Here is an 18,998-nt window from a genome sequence, read left to right as displayed (position 1 = left end):
TGCTTTGTACCCCAAAAAGCATGAATGGATATTAGTCACTAAAACCCTTAGCAGACTTCAGTTTTCAAAGAAGTAGCCTTACAGGTGTGATAAATGTGGAGCAGATTATCTATCAGCTTTTCTCTCCCAGATTCACATTTTTGAGAGAAAAGTCTGAAAGCATTTGGAGACTATTGAATTGGGCAAGTTAAGGGAAAGGAAAGGAAGATCCTGGAAAGACTGGAATAAAAGTGCACCAGAAAGTTAAAGGTTGCACTGCTAGGTTGATCAAATGTCTTTTTTCTTTCCAAAGAGTAGGTTAAAAGACTGTGTGTTAAAAGTAGCATTTTTACTGACTTTTGCATAATTCACTAAGGCTGCTTTTATGGACATTTCTGTGCTTGATTTGTGATTATATGGTACATATTCCAGCCTCAAAATATATATTATATATAAACAACAGGAAATCTCTGGCTGCAAAACTGAAGAAAACCCCTCAGGTTCTGAGACTTGACTCATATTTTCCATTGGTGTAGCTGCATGTAAATAGTCTGAAGGAAAAAGTACCAAATACTCCAGCTGACAGGTAGAGCACAGTGGCATTTTCAGGTGTGCTAAAGTGTGCATCAAGTGTGCCTGATGAGCAGACTGCAAGCAATATGCAGTGATAACATGTGCTTGAATGTAATGCCTCCAAGCACCTCTTGCTTTTTAGTTACCTTTTATAGATGTTATGGTATCAGCACCATCATTCTTATTTAGGGGTGAGAGGGTATGGTACAGAAAAGCAGACTGAGGACAAGAGTAATAACAAGTATTGGGAAGTCTTAAATGAATTTTCTGAAAGAAAATGACAGTAGTGTCTAAAACAAAAAAATTTGCAGAGCACGCGTAACATCAAGGTTTATTTTCAGGAGTTGTGCTGACTTTTCTAGTTACTTGTTCCTATAAAATACTATATCTTAGTGTTATTCTAGTTTGATTTTGTGACTTGTCTGAGGAAAAATAGGTTTTAGTGTGTTAAGGAGTAGAAAATAGGCTTTGAACAGCCATATAGTGTCCTCTGGTGTAAATTGTTAGCTTTTAGAAGTTGATTTTTGGTTTTCCCTTATTTCTGAGCATGACTTCTTAAAAGCTTTATGAATTCAGAGTGATGATTGAGAATAGAAAAGGAAATTGTCCTGAGATTTCAGAAAAACTCTGGGAAATGCATGCTGTTTCAGGAAGCTGAATTGTCTTGGTAAGCTCTATAGATGCTTAGCTTTTGGGTTGGGGTGCTTTTAGTTTTAATGTGAAGTCCAGAAATGTAAGACTAGGCTTCTCACATTAGGTTTGTTAATCCTCTTTATGGTTTTGTAGTTCTGTATATTACATATTTTGTGTTGGTCTTTTTTTGTGTTTGTATTATGTCCAAAAGAGATGTCAGTGATGCCTATTGAAGGAATTACAAGCATTTGTATATATCTTTATAAACCTCAAGAGCATCAATTTCAGGTGCAGCCAGGATGTTACACTTGCAGACTCTTAGACTTTGTAATTATTTTTGTTTGTTCTTTTAAGCAGTAAACAGAAAGTAATTAATTTAAGAATTAACACCAAGAGTAGTAATTCATATTCCAGGATGTTGCTGCAATCCCTGGAGATGATTGAAACTTTAATTATTAATGAATGTCTCTGAAACATACTTACATGAGCTTGATGCTGAAGGAAAACTTAGGCAGATGTCAAAACATGTGAGAGATGTAGAGAGTTAGAGAGGTGGGTTCTAGAAGCTTTGAATATTCAACAAACTGGACTTGTGTATTGCAAGGTGGTTGGTATTTCCTGTGCTGCCCCAGGCAGGTGTCCAGCATTGCAGACAATGATTGCCAGTAGTCATTGTATGGAATAAGTGATTTCAATTTCAGAATGGTTAGGGGTTTAGAAGGCAGTGTATCTTTGAAGAGAACTAACTATTAGATTTTCTCTCTTTTTTTTTTTTGGTGATTTTCCTCAGAAGCACTGAAAACATAGATTTACAGAGCTTTTGAATTCCTAGCAGAGAAATAGAGTTCTCAACTGATGTTATTTTATTTTTTTTCTGTGAGACTGGGCATAGCAGTTACTTCCCAGGAAGGTGTGTTGGGGTGATGCAGCATCAGTGGAGTCATGTGTAGAGGAGTGAACAAGGAGCATCTGGCTCAGGCTCCCTGACAGTTTTGAAGGCAAATATAAGTCACCTGTCTTTCTGTGTTGTATATTCTTCTGCCTTGGCAACAAGCATCTTATTTCAATCACTGTTGTGCTTTCCAAGTGTACAGTGTTTATATTGATACAGATGTGGCTCCCTGTGCAGGCAGTTGTGTTGTCTTGATGCAATGTGTATTATTTACAGTTAAATCATTCCTTAGCAACTAAACCAGTTTTCCCTGATGAGACAAAGGAGAAAACCTAATAGAATAATTTCAGAGCTCTGTATGTGCCTGGTCTTAAGTTACAATGCTGCAGATTTTTGTAGGATTTTTTGAATTCAGTTATGTTGGTGTAGATGGTGGGTTTGCGTTTTCAAGGGTTTCTTTTGCTCGCATGCTTAGTCAGCAAAGAGGAGCTTAAAAATTCTTCTGTTGTGTAAATTATAATAAATGTATGTGATCATACATACGGGAACAGTACTACAGCGGGTATAGGCTGTATTAGACTATACTGTATGTTTAATTAAATATTGCTTTTCATTCCCCCCCATAATGATTGATAGGGAGAAGTCCGATCTCAGACTAAGAAGACCAGGTTGTCAAAAGAACTATCATTCTAGTTCTTAGAAAAATGTCAGCTCTTTTTGCTAAGCTGTTGTTAGCTAATGATTCTATCAAAATGCTTTTTCTCTCATATGCTTTTTATCTTCTTATGTGTCATGCAGCATTTTTGAATTCTCTATTAACTGTTGCTTGAAGGGGTTTCTGAGGCATATGGGAAGAGGTGAAAAGTTCAAAATAAATGAAATCAAACACTAAAGGTATCCTCTTGTGTAGAAAGCTAAACTTCATTAGCAGATATTAAAAATATGATTTTTAAAGGTGGAATGACTGGTAAAAGTAGAAGTGAGATAACTTAAAAGCTTAATACACAAACCAAATGAATTTTGGACTTAATAGCACATAGGAGGAGTATATTCACTTGATTTTTAAGGTTGAAACATGATCTGACCTGGCAGCTATTACACTGTCAAACTCCTCTAGGTTTTATTAGCTATCTATTAGAAGAAATATGAATTTTTCTTTATCAATGTTAAATTATCCAAAAAAATTTAAATCTCAGGTGTCTGAATTTTTTCTTTTTTCTTTCACCTTTGTTAGTGTCAAATTAATAGTGCCTTGACCTCATTTCATACTGCTTTGGAACTTGCCACAGACCAAAGGGAGATTCAACACGTCTGCTTATATGAAATAGGTACGTTGGATGTGTGTTCACCATAAATAGCTCAGTTTCAAGTTTGGCAGCTTCAGTAAACAAACTGGAGACTTCTTACTAGGGTTTTAAAAAAGGTTTTTAGATTGCTGGCCTTTGTCTTGGGTAGATTATGGTATTGATCTTCTTGTTTAGACAAGTAGAATTTAACTTTTTCATAATAAAATTACCTGCAAGTACAAGGTGATGCAAAATCAGAGAGTAGACTGTGGAATCAAGGGCAAACTGTTAACCTACTGAGTATTATTTAAAATTAGAAATAAACTCATCTGACTTGTCTATGGATTCACCACTTCTGTGCCTAAAACTCATCAGTTTAGTGGAGCTTCATAGTTTGCAGGGTCTGTATTTCATGTTCATTTCCTTCTATCAGTAGCAGGATAAATAGTCTTAATTTGCATACACGTCTTTGCAGTGGAGAAGATAGGTTGCTTCAACCTTTAAATGGGATCTTGTCACAGTAGAAAATAATAATGGAAAAAGTAGTAGCTTTGTAAGTTTCAACATTCTAGAGAATGTAGTATCTAAATTTTTTAAATGAGAGCTCTTGGTATATAATTTTGTTCCTGCTCTGAAATGTGGATTAATTATTTCCTATGGAATCTTCTAATTCAAAATGTTCCAGTAAATTTAAATCAGATTTTAAATGTGTGTCATTTGTTTTTTTTTTAATTTTCCAGTTATTTTTATAGTTGTTAAACGTGCTCCAGCTCTCATAACAAAACAAACACAACAGAACTGTGTATTCCAATAATGTTGACACCGAGTTTGAATTTCTGTACTTCCCCTGAAGTTAAATCAGTGTTGCTTTCAGGTTGGTGCAGCATGATAGAGATGAACTTCAAAGATGCCTTTGAATCCTTCGAAAGGCTTAAAAATGAATCCAGGTGGTCCCAGTGCTACTATGCTTATTTAACAGCAGGTGGGTATATCCAGGGTGTTGGGGAAATGGAAGTCAGTGATGTGGTAAGGTTTTGGCACTGTTTTCTCTTGGGAAACTTGCTGGTGCACATAGTGCCTTCCACACTGCCTGCTGCACAGGCAGGTTTGTGCCAGGCTTGACTTGGACACTTGTGTTTGTTTCCATAATGAGCACTTGCATGCTCAGACATGCACCCACCTGTCTGTACACCCCTCTCCATGTAGATAGAATTATTACTACTTTACAAGCTTGGTGGTATTACTTTCTTTAATGGATGTAAAAAGCAGTACTGACTTTTTAATGAACACAGAGGGTACCTGGGGGAGTTGAGATCACCATGCTGTCAAATATTCAGTCTAGATAACTTTCTGGAAGTGAGTGTGTGGAGATTTTTCTCTGTCACCATATGATATCTAATCTTAATTTTTCCTGTTTCATATCCCAGTACTGTTAATGTATTTTTGTTTCTGTATTCTTGCAGTGTGTCAAGGAGCCACTGGTGATGTCAATGGTGCTCAGAATGTGTTCAAGGAAGTTCAGAAGCTTTTTAAGAGAAAAAACAATCAGATTGAACAATTTTCAGTGAAAAAGGTTAATTTTTGCATAGGCTGACTTGTTTTGGTACACTGATGACAGTTCAGTTTTTAGTTCAGTATTCTGTTTAACAGGATGCATCTCCTTTCTGCTGTCCTGCTTCTGTAGAATTTGTGGGAAGGAATAGGGTGGAAAAATAATAGTGTCATTTGAAGGACCTAACAAAGGAAATGTGAATTAGCTATTCATTCTACAACCAAAGTAATTATTAAAGATAAAAATACATGATACTCTAATTGCTTTTGTAATTTTCCTTGTAGCTTTGCCTTCCTTACTCCTTTTTATCTTGTCTTGTTTGTGAAAGCCTTAGTTGTTTTTGAGAGCTAGAAGTTGTCTAGAAAATAGCTCTCTACTGGTGATCTTGCAGATGATACTATCTCAGCATCCAGTCAGTGTGCATTGGGACTGTGAAATACAGTAAAACCCAGTCAGGCTGCATACAAGGAGGTTTTAATTTTGATCAATATGTAAGCTCTTAAATTAGTTGCGAGATTTTGATTTTTTTAGTCATAAAATCCTTAAGCAAAGTTGCCACTGACTTTATTTTCATAAAATTGTTGGGTGACTTTATAAAACAGCTAAAATTAGTGTTTGTGATATATTGTTTGTAAATATCATGTTCCCTCTAAAGGAAAAAAATATGGATCTCCCTTCCTTCTTTCTTGCACTTTGCAGGCAGATAGATTCAGGAAACAAATACCAACCAAAGAGCTCTGTGTCCTGGCGTCCATTGAAGTGTTATACTTATGGAAAGCCCTTCCAAACTGTTCCCTCTCGAACTTACAGCATATGAGTCAAGGTATATATGGATCCTTGATTTATTTATTTACATTTTAAAATGAGATGTATGTTTTTATGCTGTTGGGTGGAGTAGCTAATTGCAGTAGCATGAACATTTTTACTTGTGTGCATGTGTCATAGCAAAATATAGGTGAGTAACAAAAGAATAGTGACCCATTATGAATCAGCCTAATGCTTCATTTTTACAAGTTTTTGGGAGAAGTTGTAACTGCCTGCTGCATATAGCTGTTTGTTAATCTTTGTTTAAAATGAAACAATAGTTACTGTTCCAAGTCACTAAGCAAAATGTAACTTATTTAAACCTAACAACAAAATAGAAAAAAAACTAAAACTAAAATATTCATTCCTGCATGTCAGTTTTCTTCTAAGAGGAAATAGGTAGCTTGTGAGGTTACCTATGACATGATAGGTGCTCTGTTTGTCCTGGGACCTTCTTAGTGGTGAGTGGTTGCTTCTTCCTTAGTCTCCAGCTGACTTTGGGTGTCTGCCATGTGAAGAAGCTTTTGTAGCAGTGTATATCATGAAGTGTTCAGTGTTTCTTACTCCATCCAGCAATCACTCGTTTGCATTCTGCAAACACTGTTTCAAGCTGGTTGAAGAGAAGCTCAACATGATCTGCCTTGGCAGCCCACTGACTGCATCCTGGCCTGCATCAAAAGGAGTGTGGCCAGCAGGTCCAGAAGGTGATTCTGCCCCTCTGCTCTGGTGAGATCCCTCCTGGAGTGCTGTGTCCAGGTCTGGGGTGCTCAGCACTGGAAAGACATGGACTTGCTGGAGTGGGTCCAGAGGAGGGACACACAGATTATCAGAGAGCTGGAGTACCTCTCCTATGAGGTCAGGCTGAGAGGGTTTGGGATGTTCAGGCTGGAGAAGAGAAGCCTTCAGGCAGTCCTTAGAGAACCTTTCAGTTCTTAAAGGGGACCTGCAAGAGAGCTGGGGAGGGACTTCTTGCAAGGGCAGGGAGTGACAGGACACGAGGGAATGGCTTTAAACAGAAAGAGGCAGATTTAGATTAGATATTAAGAAGAAATTACTGTGAGGGTGGTGAGGCACTGGAGCAGGTTGCCCAGGGAAGCGGTGTATGTCCCATCCCTGTGAGTGTTCCACGCTGGACAAGGCTCTGTGTAACCCGGTCCAGTGAAAGGTTGGCAGGGGCCTGGAACTAGATGGTCTTTAAGGTACCTTACAACCCAAACCATTCTAAAATCCTTTGATTATTACTTGCTCATTTTGATAATAAACAAATTGTCTGCCATGGGTTGCTTTTTTTTGTAATCGTGGAATTTTGGGGATTGTACACAATTTTCACATTATGCTAGAAAACTCCATTCTTGAAGTCAAGAGTTAGGACTAGTTGTGGTGTTCGTTCCAGTTTTAATTTGAGATAACTTGTCCATTTAAATTGCATTATGGCAGTGGGTTATAGTCAGATTCCTAGTTTTCTAGTCACAAAGGTAATGGTAGGCTTTAAAATCAGATTTACTCACATCAAAATAAATTCGAGTGGTTTTTTTTGGCTGTCATGTGCCTTCAGAGTGGTCAGCTTTAGAGGGTGTAAGGAGTTTGCATTCTCTCCCGCACACTCAGGGCCAGTGTAGGCCTCCCTTGTGTAAGCTTCCAATCAGTGGTTCACATTTTAATGTGAAATAGCAGTATGGTTTCAACTTCAGAGATGCATTGCTTGTGAGTTTGACACTGACAAATATGTCTGCATCAGCCATCCCTGGCTGAATGTTTTCTGTGCAGTGAATGTTATTTCTGCACCTTATGTGTATTTCAAAAACATGAATAATAGGTTCTTTCCCACATTTGTTTCCTCTTGTCATGAACAATTGGATTGTAATTTGTTGGGGTGGATTTCCAGGTTTTTTCTCAGGGCTAGAACTTGACTTAAAGGAATTAATTTGTATCCACTTGCAGTTCTGTAAGTAAAATGCCAAATAATTTGAGACTTGTAATCCACACAAGAACTGACGATGCAAATACTTCATGAAGTCACCTTATAGTTATCCATAGGTGGCTTCTTTGGCTTGTGGATTATCTGTGTTGTGAATGCAGAGCTGGTTAAGATCTGGCAGGGCTTCCACTGTGACACAAAATGTTTAAGGAGCTGCACTGCTCCAGACACAGCAGTTATGGAATGAAAAGCCCTGTACTCTCTCCTTCCTGGAGGTGCTGGTGTGGGCAAGTGCAAATGGCTCCTCATGGAACTCACCTTGATTTAGCAGAGCTGGCACTAATAAGCTTGATCAAAATGGAATCTGATTCGTTCAGAAAGGGTTCCAAGTGTTGTGATTCAGCTTTTCCTGGAAACAGAGCACTACTCAGCTGAGACACAGTCTGTCCCCAGATTGTGGACCAGCTGAGGTCTGGCAAATAAACCTTATCCTGCCATCATCACTGCGAATTGTGATGCCAAAGCACTCTAGACTGGGTTCTTAAGTCCAGTACAAATTTTTGTATGTCTGTCACTTGGCTTCAGTTCAAAAAAAATCAGGTTTGTGTGAATTGCCCTGTACTCCTTCTAACTTGGACTGTGTATTTTTCTTTCAATATGTGGAACTAACCAATGTTCTGTAACACCAGAACTAGATGATTGTTTCTTAATTTTACCTTTTTGTGGATATTTCAAAGACCAGTAAAGATCAGTCCTCCTCTTGTGAGAGGAACACACCAACTACCTTTGACTTCAACCCATTCATTCGTGTTAGGAACTGCTCTCATGAGTGACAGATTTCTTGATGAGGGTCATACAGAATGGGTTGTATTTAAAAGAAAACAACTTCCTTGTCTTTCTATTAATGTTACTAGCATCTCCTTTTTCTAGCAAAATTTAAATATCAGACTAAAACACAATGTAAATCACAGTTCTTGTCTGAGAAAGTATTTCAAGCCACCTTGTTTACTGGAATCTTTTTGTTAAGCTTGCCATGATGTGGATGATTCATCGGCTGCTGGTTTGAGGAATTTGCTTCTTGGTGCCATACACAAATGCTTAGGAAATTCTGAAGATGCTATTCAGGTAAGTAGTTAAATGATAATTTCCTCCATTATTGCTATTTATAAACTATTCTTTAAAAACAGTGAATACTTGTGAGTAAGAGTATTAAACAAGTAATTAGTTTTTCAGTGCCATCGATCATTCTGGTTTGTGAATTCTAACAGTTTCTTTTAAAATCTTTTGATTTAACCTGTCTTCATTATATTCTGTGCTATGAAAGCAATTGTCTTTGTTGAAAGACCATGGCAGTAAAATGGTTCGTAGTAATAAGAGTTAAGGGGAAGCTGGGAAGAATAAGAGAAGAGTTTTTGCTCTGCTAGATGTACTTTGTCCATCAAAGAAAATGAATGCTTTTTTTAAAGTATCTTGGAGATTGTCCTTTTGAAGGCACAGGTTTGCTGCTTCTTCTCTGGACATGTTAGAGAGAGGAATTTGATTATTAGTACATACCAAAGAATAATTTTGCCACCACTCTAGGTTTTTTTTTTCTGTAGGTACATCTCTCCTTTTTCCTCCCCAAAATAGAATGCTATTAATACAAGCAGCAAGATGCTGGCTTTAAACCCTTCTTCTTCCTGCTCCATTTCTCTCTCACATACCTTAAATAATCTGGGTGTCAGATGTCACAGTTTCCTGTTAGAGCTAATATTTTTTTCAATATTAAGTTGGAAAACTCTTCACTCAATCATTATAATACTTGGTAAAAATCCAAACTAATAATTTTGCCTTGATACAGTAGTGTTGGTAAAAACATCTAGGAATCTATACCATTGTAAATTTTTAATATATTCTCATCTTAGCTTTGGCTAATTTCTACAGATTAAAGTTCCGTGGTGCTTCTGCATTGTTTGGAAGTAACAACCAGTCAATTTTAATGTACCTCTGCAGTCTTTGGTTTCTTTTTTTCCTTCCATTTTTACAGTACTTTCAGCGAGCTGCTAAAGATGAACTCTGCCGTCAAAGCAACTTGTATGTCCAGCCATATGCTTGCTATGAACTTGGCTGTATCCTGTTGGACAATCCAGAGGTAATGGCATGACCTATTTTTAAACTTTAAAAAGTAGTGGAAGGAATCAACATGCAAAGAATGAAACAAAGTTTGTAGGTGACTGTGCATATGAAATTTTAAAAATTTGTTTTATACCTACCATAAAGAAACCTACAACTTTGTAGGGATGGGGGTTCAATCCAAGAAATGGAATGTGTTTTATATCACAATGTCTTAGTTTTTTAATATTGAGAGTGTTCCTGCTGCTGGTGGCAGCAAAGGCCTCACCAGAATGCCCTGGGTAGGCAGGGATTTCTTGTCTGCAACTGGTATTTAGTCTGGTAGATGCCTAGGGTCCTTTACTTACCTATTTAATATCCTGTTGGATGCCATTCAAAGTTCACCTGTACTTATCCTCTCCAAGTAGAATTTGATGCCTTCCTAAAATAGCAAGTGGTTTTTTTAGTAATTTAAATTCCTTTAAAGCTGTTTGTGTGGGCATTTTGACTTCCACCCTGAGTAGTGAGGGTTTTGTTCTTCAGGATGTGGAAGAAAATAATCTACCTGGCTTTCAGATTGCTCAAATGGCTTGGCTGACAGTACATTTAATTGTTCAGGTCTTTGCACGTACCCTAGCTCAGACAATCTTAAACCAGAGCAGCTTGTGCAGCACTCTTGGTGCCATTTCTCTCCTTAAATGTGTAACCCCAGTCCTTGGAATTTATGCCACTTGGTGTTGTTAATCAGATGGCAGGTTGGGAGGGAAGTGGTCACAGGGTAGTCACTTGAACCCCCCTTTACTGTATGTGGTGTATGAAGTAGTGGGCTGATAGTATCTCGTATTCTTAAGATTCTGTTTTCAGTTGGTTTTGGTGTTGTCACAATTTATTTAGAGTTGAGCCTTTCCCTTAAAGGGCAAAAGAGAGGAAAATCTTTTAATAAAGACAATTATCGTGACAATCTACCTGGCTTTCAGATTGCTCAAATGGCTTGGCTGACAGTACATTTAATTGTTCAGGTCTTTGCACATACCCTAGCTCAGACAATCTTAAACCAGAGCAGCTTGTGCAGCACTCTTGGTGCCATTTCTCTCCTTAAATGTGTAACCCCAGTCCTTGGAATTTATGCCACTTGGTGTTGTTAATCAGATGGCAGGTTGGGAGGGAAGTGGTCACAGGGTAGTCACTTGAACCCCCCTTTACTGTATGTGGTGTATGAAGTAGTGGGCTGATAGTATGTCATATTCCTAAGATTCTGTTTTCAGTTGGTTTTGGTGTTGTCACAATTTATTTAGAGTTGAGCCTTTCCCTTAAAGGGCAAAAGAGAGGAAAATCTTTTAATAAAGACAATTATCATGACAAAGGACAGAACTAGAAAATGCTTTTAAAACTAATTTGCTTTTGAAAACCCTGCTGCTCTACTCTTAGAGCTGGGCTTTGAAGTCTGGAAGGAAGGTCTGAGTCCCATAACAGTTTCTGCTGCCTTTCTTTCCATGTTCATGTTTAAATTTGATCATGTCAAGTGTCTCTAACAAAAACCCCAAAAAATGTGGTATGTGAAGGTATGTTAAGATGTGAAGAACGTGAGAGCAGTCCTTTCTTCCTCCTGCTTTACATGCAGTGTGTGCACACAGTAGCTGAATACTCCACATGTAGGGTGTTTGAGAGCTGAACAAGCCTCAGCTGGAGGAGCTGTGATAGTGTTTAGCATATGAAGGATGTGGAGGAAACTCCCTCTTGTGGCACTCAGAATATGAGGAGGTAAATGATGCCTGACTCCAATAAAGTGGGATGGGGTAGGGGAAAGCAAGAGCTAGAAGTAGAGGTGAGTGGTTCCTGTTTATAGAAAATTTCATTTAGTAGCTGGGGTGTTGTGCTAGAGCTCCATGGTGCTTAAGAAAGGGAAGGGAATAGGACTTTAATTTCTATAATTTCACCTTTTCTGTAGAGGACTAGTAATACATAATAGTGCTTCTCCTGGGTGCTTCATTAGTATTTCCAGTTTCCTAATTTGAGAGGGTTTTGTCTGCTCAGTACCTTTTTGAAAGGTAGAGATGCTACACCAGTCTCACCAGCTCATTTACTTAAAGTGTATTCTGTAACATTTGTGATAGGTTTCCAATGCAATGTTTGTCTTTTTGTAGACTGTGCCAAGAGGCAAAACCTTACTGCTCCAAGCCAAGGTAAAAACTAAGGCATTTTCTAATTTAATTGTCTAAAATGAAAGGGCATTTGGGAGGGGAAGGGGGGAGTGGGTGTTAAGTGGTGATGTCCCTCACCTGTAATCTACAGCTCCTGTCACGTAAATGTGCATTAATGTGCATGATACACATTTATGTGTGCTCCATAGCTATGTGCTGCTAGGTCAGCCATCACACAGAGCCCACATCACTGACAGCTCCTGAAAGTCCTAGAACCTTGATAAGTTTTTCAACCAAGATTTGGCTACAAAAATTTTGAAAATTACAATTCTTCGTTCCGTGTTTGTTCCAACTGGTTCCTGCCTTGGGCCTGTTGGAATTTCTGGAGCGTTTGGATTAGTAGAATGCTTCAGGTGCTCTTCAACTATATGGGCTTCAATCTGCCCTCTTTACCAACTTGGAATTTCTGTAATAATTCCTTTGCTATGGGTAATATGGGGATATTGTAACATGAAGTCGCCAGTTCACCTCTTTTCTTTGGACTCTTCTAACATGATTTTTTAAGCATCAATAGCAAAATTATCTGCACATCCTGAAGTGAAGGAGGCTAATAGGTATGTGTTTGGGGTTTTTTTCTTGTTTTTTTCCCCCCAGGAGGAATTTACTGGCTATGACTTTGAGAACAGATTGCACGTCCGCATACACGCAGCCTTAGCCTCTCTGAGGGAAGTGGTTCCACAGTGACCGTCAGGAAGGCTTGCTGTCCTTTCCCACAGTTCCTGCACTTTAGGATGAAGCAGAAGAAAGAGCTGTTGGGAAGTCCAGCTTTTCTTCTGAAAACCACTTGTGCCAGAGACACTTTCCTAGTATGGCAGAGTAAAAACATTACAATTTTAACTAAAGGTAAATCAACCAGGAAGAAGGTTAAGTGACCTTGTGTTTTTAACTCTTCATTTTTTATTTTGTTCAAACCAAGCTGAACACAATTACTTGTAACTCTGTGGGTGAGCCTAAATAAGCACATTATTTACTTCAACAACATTGGCAAGGTTGATTTTTACCTTTTAAAACAGGTCTACATCTAAAATTTGCCAGAAGAAGCACTTTTGGTTTGATTAGAATAATGCAATATTAGTAGTTGGTTTAAATGTTGAAGTTGGAAGTGTCAGAATACTCCTTTTTATTCAAGTACTAGCCAGCACACAGGAGGAGGAGGAGGAAAACTGTTCAGCCACAAAAAGCAGATCTTACTAAATTTTTGTGGCTTTTGCCAGTTACCTCATGATGGCTAATGGTGAATTTTAAACCTCTCAGCCCTTTTTGTTCTTTATCCATTTCCTCCCAACCCAGCTCATATTTGTGATATCAGTGATGTCAATATTTAAGTTCTTTGCTTCTGGTACATTCCAGATAAATACTTTGACATGCAGCTACTGCTTGGCCAGTTCTTATTTCGGCTCTTAAATTCTGAATATCGTATTAAGATTTCATATGTTTTTCATTCAAGCTGCTGGATCCTTACAGCAGTGACCTTTAAAGGTATTTAAAAAACCCGCAACCAAAAAAAAAAAGCCAACCCACAAAACTGCTTTGGTAGTTACACCAATATTACAATATCTTCAGTCTCTGTATCGTATTTCAAGCCTGTGGTGTTAAGTTATTGAAATACCTCAGAGAGCCTAAAACTTTTGTCATGATTATATAATTTCTAATACTTGGCCATCAGTGTGCTTATCTGTAGCTTTTTTTACTTTTGTCTGTAATGTGTAGTATTTCCTTATGTTTTATATTCAGCTAATATTATATTCTAGGAAGGTAACTATTTTTTTAAAGAAGCTTATGAATGGAAATCTGACCATAAAGTTAGTTGAATTATGTTACTTTGCAAAGCTAAGAAAACTGGATATCCTTGGAAATAGTTATCCAAAAGCCTTATCTTTACTTTGGTCAGGTTGCCTTAAACAGTTCCTTAGCTTAAGCTTTTTTTGTTTCTTCTTACCTTTTTGTAGAGCATGTTGCCAAAGTTCTAGATTTGCCCACACTTAACCTTCATTGATTTGCTTTTGAGGTTACGTCTAAAGCAAGACTGATATGGAGGAAAGAAGTAATGTCCTGTTTGGTAGGCCAAATGAAATGGTTGAGACACTTTCATTTCTCTCTAGAAAGACACAGTTCTGCTATGAAAGGCATTCCTAGAGCAGTTTAACACTTCTGCTGCAGTTCCTGAAGGAGAGGAGGAACTCTTTATAAAGCAGTTTTATTTTTATATAATCTAGGTGTGTTACAGGTAGTACACTGGGATTTTTTTATTCCACCATGACAGTAATATTGAGTCATAAATGGGTGTTCAACCTTATTTGGTCAGTCCAAATAAATATTGACTAGAAAATGATATATTGTATATAGTGACTGCTTAGAGTTCAAATAATTATTTTTAAAATGGGCTTTAATGTACTTGAAATCTTATTTTGTCCTATCTGACTTTTAATGTTTTTCAATCAGACAGTCTGTTCTGGGTAAATAGCTGGGAATGATGCAGCTCCTGGCAAAATTCTTTTTAAATACACTCCTTAAATATGATGTGAGACTTGGCTGTTCAGGACACAAAGCACCTGCATGCAATTTGTGTTGGGATATTTAGAGTCTGCATACTTGGAGGTAGCTAGAAAATTGTAGTAAATTTACTAAAAGGCCTGTTCTCACCAGGCCAGGAGTGGGTATAGAAAGACATTATATGTTCATGTAACAGTTCAATAACTCTGTGCAAAGTGCAGCTTTCCTGTGGGCTTAGCAAATCATCACAACTGTATGTTTCTGTATTAATTTTTTTTCCCCCTCTCTTCATAGGAGACCCTCCTACACTGTATATGGCAAAATTATTTTTTATGTTAGATTGTGCCTGTGATGAGAAAAAAAAATCAATGGTCTTTTGTGTAAACTATTAAGTTTTTATACTGTGGAACTCGGAGGCATGGTCTAATAGCAATAATGGAATATGCATCTTGCTAATTAATATATTAAGGCCATCTTTACTGGGACAGGTATTTTTTGTTGATGTTGATGCAGTTTTTATCTCAGTACGACTCATTTCAGATAAATAACTAGAATTTTTAGATGTCACAAGGTGGCATATTTATTGTGATGTACTGTAAATGTTGTTAATTTACAGAACTTGCACTTTTATATTTCTGAGTAAAATTAAAAGAAATGTGGACATGAATTTTGTTCCTTTGCTTCTTGAGTTTAACTTCTGATTGGTAGCATCCTGAACAAGATGATACTGGGAAAACTTCTGGGATGTTAGTGACTGTAACAAAGTTTTCTAGTCAGCAATTACCTCCAGCCTTTTTTCTTCCAGTATAATTACAGTCTCTTGGATTAGCAAGTGAGTTACATCATGTTGAGCTCAACCATAGAGTGAATGAGCTTTAAGGTACATTTTTAAGACCTCAAATTCATTTGTTCGTCACTGAAGAAAAAGAACCACATACAATTGTATTTGTTGCATTCCTACACCTTTGAAAAGTGTTTCTAATTTACTCTAAAGCAAGCATTTTAATTTCTTTTCTGACTTTGAATGCTTGTTTCATATTCTAATTCTGCTTTATTCCTAAATAAAATTCCCCAAATGCTGTACTGAATTGCTTTTCAGTTTGCAACAATGTGATTGTCTTTCCAGCAACTGATTGTACTTGTGTTTAAGAACTGCTCTGTACCTGCTGAAGTCTGAGCAGGTGTTGGGTTGATGTAGGCCTGATCAAACCTTGCAGTGGGGTGGAAGCAGAGTAGCCTGTACAGAACTTAACTTCCCTTTCCAGCAATCATTATGAAACACCAACAGTGGTAGGAAGCACATTAGAGGTTATGCAAACCTAAACAAATATTGTTAAAGCTAATCTTATAACTTCCCTTTCCAGCAATCATTATGAAACACCAACAGTGGTAGGAAGCACAGGTAGAGGTTATGCAATCCTAAACAAATATTGTTAAAGCTAATCTTGAGTAAATTTATGCTTATCTTTTTATTTTAAGGCAATTGGGAAGCCAGTGGCATCTGTCAGAAACTTTGCAGGCAGCCTAGAGCACAAAGTGAAATTTAGGAGTAACAGACTTGTTCAAGTCACAAAAGTGTGCCATTGTTAGGAGATGGTGAAAAGTGTTCCAGCTCACCTGGCCTGTTCCCTACCCATTTCCTACCACACAGAAATTCAACTTTAGGCAGCCTTTCCAGAATTAAATGCTGAATTATTTCTATATCTGATTACTTTTTTGATGTGCGTTTGGACCCCACAGCTGGACTCACCACAGGTTATCAGGGTAGGTGCATATTAGTTGCATATTTCTTCCCTGCCTTTGCTCAGCACCCCTTTGCACAAGAGCTTCACAATCTACTTAACCCCCCGTGTTTTAACCACCAGTGAGAGTCAGCCATGGGGAGTTCATGTGCATTTGTCTTACTGTTAGCCCTAATTTTTCCATTGCTGGTTTTTCCAAAATGCTGCTTGTCTTTTGATGTGACCTATTCCATGATGGTGTTCCAGTCAAATAATCTGTTAAACTCAGTAAGACTGGCTGTTGATCAGTGTTCTTCAGGCATTTCTGGCAAGCTGTGCTTACCTAGAGGAGATGCCCAGGTGGGAGAGGGGAAGAGATTAAAAGGAAAAAAATTACTTGTTTGACTTGACGATTTGAGAAGGAAGGGAGAAAGAGATTGTCAGAATTTGCTAAGCAAAATAATTTTTGTAATAACAACTTCCCAGTCTTTCACTAAAAGCAATATGTTTACTATATTGAGAAAAGATAGTTGTACTTCTGGGACATAGACTTCTTCCCAGTTAATGAATGACCTGATTCTTTTTCTGGTAGAAAAATAAGGCTTATCTGGGACCTTGATTTGCTGAACTTCTGCCCAGGCTCTTAGATTTCAACATTGCCTGGAATCTGTTACTTTTGCAAAGGGGTAAAAGGTGGTAGGACAAGGCAATGACCTCAGTTGGGCAGGCTGCTCATGGGCTGACAGCCCTTCCCTATGGGGCCAAAGGTTGATGTGTGTTAGTAAAGTACCTGGTACATTGCTCTTGGTGGCTTCCAAAACCAGCATTTAAGTCCCAGCACAGTGAATTAGTTTCCAGACTAATTTTTTCCTATAGCTACTCTTTAGTTTCAGACACAGACAATTTTATGTTAGGTCCTGCAGCCTTTTTAAATATTTATGGAGGTTTATGCTTCAGTTCTGTCACCTCTGGTAATACATTTTTCTTTGGTTTATGACATCTGTACTTAAGCATCTTTGAAGCTTTTGCTGTGCAGAGCTTTGCAGACCTAGAGTTCTGAAAGTTTTCCAGAGAAGCAAACGTGCAAGTTCTCCTCTGCTCTGTATTAACTGAGGATGGTTTTGAAGTAATCATGGCTAGCTTTGCACTCAGGTACGTGTAATACCTTTATCAAGGCATGTTGTTTCCATATGCTCTCAGTACAGAAATCTAGACTTTGGGTTGCTCTCCCTGCTCCAAAAATTATGCATTTTCTACTTGTCATATGTATATTCTTGAAATATTCTTTGTATGGGAAGCTCTTCTTCCTAGTTTCACAAGTCTTAAAATACAAATATTTAACATTTTAAATATTATCATCTGTGTTGTCACTCTCCAGGACTGAAGAGATAATGTGAGTTTTCTTGAGAAATTACTAAAGATTCAAGAAGCATTTTATGGTGAGTGTACATTAGCATACTTTCCTGTGAATGAACTGGAAAGTCATTCAAAATTAGCAGAGAGTTCTGCTGCAAGCATGTTACTTTTAAAAAGAAGCTGTTACAGATTTTCTAAATGCTTTAAGACCCACGAGTTTTAAATCTTCAGTACTGCTGGAGTTCCCCTCACATGTAGAGATGCAGTCATCCAAGAATGCAAGAGCAGGTAGGTAAATGATGGTTTTCCAACTATACTAAAGGCTGATCTGCAGCAATGTTTGTGGTTAAATTTTTTTCCCTCAGCAGACTCCTGATCATGCCTTGCCCCTGTGATCTTTCGGTCTTCATGATCCTCTAAAACACAGTGGTAACCTTGAAAATAGAGCACTACATGGTGAGCTCTGTTGTGCTTGTTGTATTGGAACAGAAAATGATCTTGTGTGTTCATACTAGTAACATGTGCTGGGAAGCAAATGTCACCTGCCCTGATCACCTGGGCAGGTCAGGTTTGTTTCAGGGTTTGCCCTTGAAATAATAAGATTGCACAGTACAAACAAAGCCATTGTAAAGGAATAACCCCTGGTTCCTCTTGGGGTGTGGCTGAAGAGGTTGCAGGCTCCAGCTGTGTCCTCTGAGCCCCTGCCAGAGGCCACCAAGGAACATTGCTTCTTAGGTACTGTATTTTGCAGTTTGTTCAAATCCCTTGGGTTTGTATGTCACCTGTGTTAAAAGCCAGGCTGTAAGCAGGGGATGGTCTGTGCACCCATCCCTTCACCACAGAGGGGTGGGATGTGGCCACAGCCTTTCTGCTTTCAGCATGTTGCAGCATTAGATTGTGTGATGGCATCATAGCTTGAGGCTGAGGGAAGAATTGCCCTCATCCTGTGCCAGGAAGAAATGTCTGGCTTGGCTGCTAGTGAGGAAAACAGGCTTTGGCAAAGGCATTTGCTTAGAAGGGTTCTGCCTGTGCTGGGCATTAGGCAAGTCAGTGGCAGAAAGGAGGAGCAGGTTTCGTGGTCGTGGGGAGGGGAAAAAGGCAGCAGCTCATGGGAACACGTGCATGCTGTGGGCAGGTTCAAGATCTTGCACTTGGCCTTGGCTGAACTTCCTGAAGCTTGTTTGGGTCCAGTCCTCAAGCCTGTCCATGTCCCTTTGGATGGCATCTCTTTCCTCTGGTAAACCAATTGCACCACACTCAGCTTGGTGTCATGTGCAAACTCGCTGAGGGTGCGCTGGATCCTGCTGTCATTGAAGAGAGAGTAACAAGTCTGTTACATGTTACCAATAGTTTTGGTCCCAGTACAGACCCTTGAGGGTCCACTTACTGCTGATTTGTTTCCACCCTTCTAGCCACTTCCTTATCCATCAAACCCATATATCTCCAATTTAGCAGCCAGAATGTTGGGAGAGACTGTTAAAGACCTTCCAGAAGTCCAG

At 38.4% G+C, this 18,998-nt stretch overlaps 1 protein-coding gene across 1 annotated transcript in view; it reads left to right on the top strand.

Moving 5' to 3' along the window:
- TTC39C (tetratricopeptide repeat domain 39C) overlaps window positions 1-15,089 on the top strand; it is a 37,522-nt gene extending 22,433 nt beyond the window's left edge. The window contains exons 7-14 of the mRNA XM_039730056.1: window positions 3,312-3,405; window positions 4,238-4,345; window positions 4,827-4,936; window positions 5,615-5,738; window positions 8,665-8,762; window positions 9,664-9,768; window positions 11,873-11,911; window positions 12,524-15,089. Coding sequence (XP_039585990.1) covers window positions 3,312-3,405; window positions 4,238-4,345; window positions 4,827-4,936; window positions 5,615-5,738; window positions 8,665-8,762; window positions 9,664-9,768; window positions 11,873-11,911; window positions 12,524-12,613 — 768 coding nt within the window. The 3' untranslated portion in view covers window positions 12,614-15,089. The remainder of the gene's footprint in view (window positions 1-3,311; window positions 3,406-4,237; window positions 4,346-4,826; window positions 4,937-5,614; window positions 5,739-8,664; window positions 8,763-9,663; window positions 9,769-11,872; window positions 11,912-12,523) is intronic.
- The last annotated feature ends 3,909 nt before the right edge of the window (window positions 15,090-18,998 follow it).

Source organism: Passer montanus, unplaced genomic scaffold, assembly GCF_014805655.1.
Source record: "Passer montanus isolate IOZ18808 unplaced genomic scaffold, ASM1480565v1 scaffold70, whole genome shotgun sequence".
Classification (NCBI taxonomy): Eukaryota; Metazoa; Chordata; class Aves; order Passeriformes; family Passeridae; genus Passer; species Passer montanus.
This window is presented reverse-complemented; position numbering and strand designations above follow the sequence as displayed.